General features: G+C 56.9%; 1 protein-coding gene across 1 annotated transcript; it reads left to right on the top strand.

The window, feature by feature from the left end:
- Positions 1 to 318: 318 nt before the first annotated feature.
- On the top strand, positions 319 to 2,040 carry LOC311373413 (lysyl oxidase homolog 1-like; the record flags this gene model as incomplete). The annotated part of the gene is made up of 1 exon (XM_084490196.1): positions 319 to 2,040. A coding segment is annotated over exon 1 (1,282 nt), but the record flags the coding sequence as incomplete, so codon positions are not given.
- Positions 2,041 to 4,517: the final 2,477 nt, after the last annotated feature.

The raw sequence follows: 4,517 nt of genomic DNA, 5'->3' as shown, positions 1-4,517 counted from the left end.
TGTGTACTGTATTAAGTGAGCATGTCACTATGAGCAACACAAACATTTGCTTTTGAGGACACCTGTGGCATAAGGATGACAAGGACTCCGTCAGTAGACAGCGAGAAGTGATTTAAAGTGAGTGCTTTGGCAGATGCTAATGTTGACACTGGAAACCGCTACAGGCCAGGAAACAGAGCTAGCACTAGGGCCGTGTGGGACGTCAGAAAAAAAAAAGAAAAAAAGTTTGAGTGCCTTTTTTTTTTTCACAGCCCATTGTAAGCAGTTCAATAGAAACCTGCGGTCTTGTAGCAAACAGCCACTTCTTTGCAACAGGCGGGGAGCAATGCACAGTCTACTGACAGGGCAGCAGAGCAGACCAACGTGGCGACTGGGCATGTTCTCACTGCGCTAACAGACGCTTACGTCGCTACTAGTGGGGGGCCCCTAAACCCAGCAGCTCTCTCCGTCTCGCTCTCCCAGCTCTTTCTGGGTATGACTGCTGCTGGATGCACACAGGACCTCCTCTCTCCTAGCTGGCAGTGAAGGACCAAGCGGATGGACTTGACCACTGGCTCACACTCACACAACGCTCTGCCGCTTCAGCGCTCACCCCCGGAGCCCCTCTCGCCGCAAGAAGACGCGCATGTTCTGCTGACAGGTCCACAGGTGGTCCAACGTTGAGCTGCGGCAGAAGAGGACGGTGGACGGTGGACTTTTTCTTTTGTTTTCCTCTTTTCCCCCCTGCTGTACACGGTACAGTGTCTTCGGGAGCCAGTATGCGTCCAATCGCTGCAGCGTGTTCGCTGTGTCTCCTGCTGATCTGCACAAGGGCGGCACAGGCTCAGGACGCCGCGGACACCCGGGGGCAGACCCAGACCCAGACCCAGAACCAGAGCCCAGGAGCCCAGGAGCAGCCACCGCCGGCGGGGCCAGGGGGCCAGGACACCGGCGCGGCCACCCCCTGGAGGCAGGTCATCCAGTGGGAGAACAACGGACGACGCTTCAGCCTCCTGAACAGCGGGGCGGAGTACGTCCCGGCCGGCTCCCAGGCGCAGGACACGGGGCCCAGGGTGGTCCTGGCCGACTCGCGCCCCGACGCTCGCCCCCGCACGGCCCGCCGGCCGCAGGGGGGCAACGTGCGACGACAGGCGCCGTCCCGGGGCAGCTCGGAGACCATCCGGGGCCAGGCGCGCCATCCCTTTGGCTTCGGGCAAGTGCCGGATAACTGGAGGCAGACCCCGGGCGGCACGGGCGGCGGCGGCGCTCGCTTCCAGTCCTCCTCGTCGAGCGCCCGCTTCCGGCAGCCGTCGACGGGCTCGTCCTCGTCCTCGTCCTCGTCCTTCTCTTCGTCCTCCTACAACGGGCCGCCGTTTCAGCAGTACCCCTTCGCTCAGCAGCAGCCCCAGTACCCGGGGGTGCCCTACGACCCCAGCCTGATGGACGGACCGGTGAGGAGCTACGAGCCGCCCTTCCAGCCCATGGTCCCAGGCGGGGGCTACGGCGTCGGCGGCGGCGGGGCGTACGGGGGTGGTGGAGGTGGCGGGGTGTTCATGGGTGGAGGAGGAGGAGGAGGAGGGGGATACACTGGGACATTTGGGGGTGGTGTAGGGGGAGTGGGTGGCGTGGGGAGCCCAATGGGGGGTATGGGGGGCCCCCAAACCGACTACACCGAAGACGGTTACCGCTTCTACCAGCCTTACGGCTACGCGCCCAACCCCGGCGCCCGGGCGGCGCCCCCCCAGCAGCAGCAGCAGCAGCAGCAGCCTCCGCAGCCGCCGTTCGCCGACGGCCTGGACCGCAGGTACACGCACAGCCTCTACAACGCGGAGACCGCCGCCGTCGCCGCGCTGCCGGACGCACCTGTCCCGGTGGGCGCGGACCGGACGGGAGCGGCCGCCCAGTCGCCGGTCAGGAGCCCCCAGTACGAGCAGTTCCCCCCCTTCGGCAGGCCCCAGCCCCCGTTCGTCCAGCAGCTTCCCCCGGGGAGGATCTCGCCGAACTCGGCGATCGAGAACCCGGGCCACGCGGCGGGGAGTGTTTACCGGCAGGAGCAGAGAGGTACGGGCCCCGCTCTTCTGCTCTGTACTGTGTTGGCGCGCTACAAGGTGCTGACCTGTGTGCATCCTGCATTATGCATGAGGGGCGATTTAGAATGCATGGGAAACGGCGTGGAGGAGCGACGGTAGTGGGAGGAGAAGGTCAACTAGGAGTGCAGGCTGTGTGTGTGTGTGTGTGTGTGTGTGTGATGAGCTGCCGTTGTAGGGGCCACGGCCCCGGGGTCCTTCATTCATTTAATATCGAAGGTGAAACTAACGACGAGTGAGAGAAAAACATCTGGCCACCCATTGTGAACCAAAAAGTAAAGCGATTCAAGATTCAGGAATCGGAGAAAAGTGCATTTGCAGTAAAAAAAGGCGAGTTTATATCTTCCCTTGATGTATCGAGTTTGTCATTTGTAATCATTTATAATCCGTCAATCCCCTTATGTTGCCTAACAACCAGTGTGCTGTGGACATTCCTCGACTCAGTTTTACAAACAAAAAGCCCAGTTCCCAGCGTTCGCGTCCCGTCCGTGCTGCCGTTATTGAAACCAGGTGTGACGGGGGGGGGGGGGGGGGGGGGCTGTGCCAAGGCAATGAGCGCACACATAGGGCCCTCTGTGCTGCCACATGGGCTGTCGCGCTCCGAACAGGAACACAGCCCATGGGCTGATGTTCAAGGCCCCGGTGTGGAGCTCGCTTACAACGGTGACCTCATATCTGGGAGTCGAGGGGTGGTGGAGCACTCAGGACAGGAGAGAGAGAAGGGGGAAAACAAGAATGGGGGATTCTGTCCTGCAACATAAGGGAGGGGATCTGGGGTAGGGTGGGGGGGGGGGGGGGGTGTTTGGAGAGAGTGGAAAGTCCCGGTCACACATAGGGTCCATTGCCTCACCCTCAAGAATTACGAGTCAAAGAGAAAAAAAAAGGTACAAAAGTATATATTTAGAGAGTGCTCTCAGGGGTGAACAGGGTACGGGATTGTAGGTGCCTGGAGTACTCTGGTCTTGAAAGTGTTTATTGGCACAAAGGAGTAAATTACCTTCTTCTGGCAGCAGCAGCAAACAATCGGTCTTGTTTTGATCACTTGTTGCTTTGTTGTTTTGAAGGACGCAGTGAGACCGGATCTTATCAAACAAATTAGAGCTGGAAAAAGTTGACTCATAATCACACACGATAGGAATGATTTAACCGTTAACCCCTTAGAGAGCTCTCTGTGTTTCCACAGTGTGGGCTTGTCTTGTGTCAGGGGCCGGACCGGAGACTATTCTGAGACTACTATCACCGCAGATTTAGACGGCTGTGGCGGTACTTATCAGCCTGGACACAGAGCAGCCTGCTCGTAGCGTGCCGTCATTAGCCTCGCCGTGGCTGGGAACCATTTCCGTTTGGAGAGAAAGCAAAACATGTGCGCAGAGTCCTTCCTGCTCTCACACAACATCAGTGTGTTCGCAGTGAACCACTGGGCGGCTCGGGGATGTTTGCACATTGCGGCGTGTGCTTGTTGGTCTGCCTGGGCATTCCTACGAAGCAGTCGGTGAACGACGAGCCTTTTACCGGGCATGAGGTTAGATTCACAGCGGTTGAGGTGGATTTAGTGACACAGTAATCGCTAAATAAGGCGTCGTTTTGAACTGGCATGATCCTCAGATACAACAACAAAAAAAAAGGGCATTCTTTTTAGTAACAGTTTAGCATTTACTAACAAAAAAGCTTTATGTATTAAAGCTCCCATGACATGCCACCAGGTGTGAGTGTGATTAGCCGTTACAAGCCGTTTTGAAAATCGGGATCTTCTGACATCACAGGTGGGCGGGTCCACCCGGATGTGTGACGGATAGATGAGCAACGTTTGCTACAGTCCACCGGGTAGGCCGGTAGACTGATTTATCCAGCGCACACATCCAGGTGGACGTGCCCACTTGTGATGTCAGAAGAGCCCGATTTTCAAAACGGCTTGTAACGGCTAATCACGCTCACACCTGGTGGCGTGTCATGGGACCTTTAAAGGGGAAACATCCAGAATGGCATGGCCCATGAAGGACACATGAAGGCCAGGTCAGGCCTCCCACTGCCCAACCCTCCTGAACCGCCCTGGCATTGTGAAACCGTTGGTCAATATCTCCGCTTGGCTCAGCTTCTTGTGGACCGAGCCCTCTGTTCCCTGCCTGCATCCAGATTAATTCTGTTAAGTGTAATCCTTGGGAAGCAAGGGAAATATGTAGATGGAGTCCGGAATGGCAAATGCTGCAGCAAGGACATTGCTCAATATGCAGGCAGATTTGCCAAGACACAGTCATAGAGAAATACGCTAATTACAGTTTTGGATGAATGGGTTTTAGGGGCTTCAGGTCAGCAGCTGCGCATTGCACTTACTGTCCTCCAGTAAGGCCAACAAGAAAACACAAGTGGGGGAATTCAAATATCTTCCATTCACCAAAGAACAACACGAAGACCTCCGGACACGTTATCACGATGTAGGAGGGACTTTTATTT

This window comes from Micromesistius poutassou (genome assembly GCF_964030765.1).
Source record: "Micromesistius poutassou genome assembly, contig: SCAFFOLD_1777, whole genome shotgun sequence".
In the NCBI taxonomy this organism is placed as follows: domain Eukaryota; kingdom Metazoa; phylum Chordata; class Actinopteri; order Gadiformes; family Gadidae; genus Micromesistius; species Micromesistius poutassou.
The sequence above is the reverse complement of the archived record's forward strand: the minus strand, read 5'-3'. Positions and strand labels throughout refer to the sequence as shown.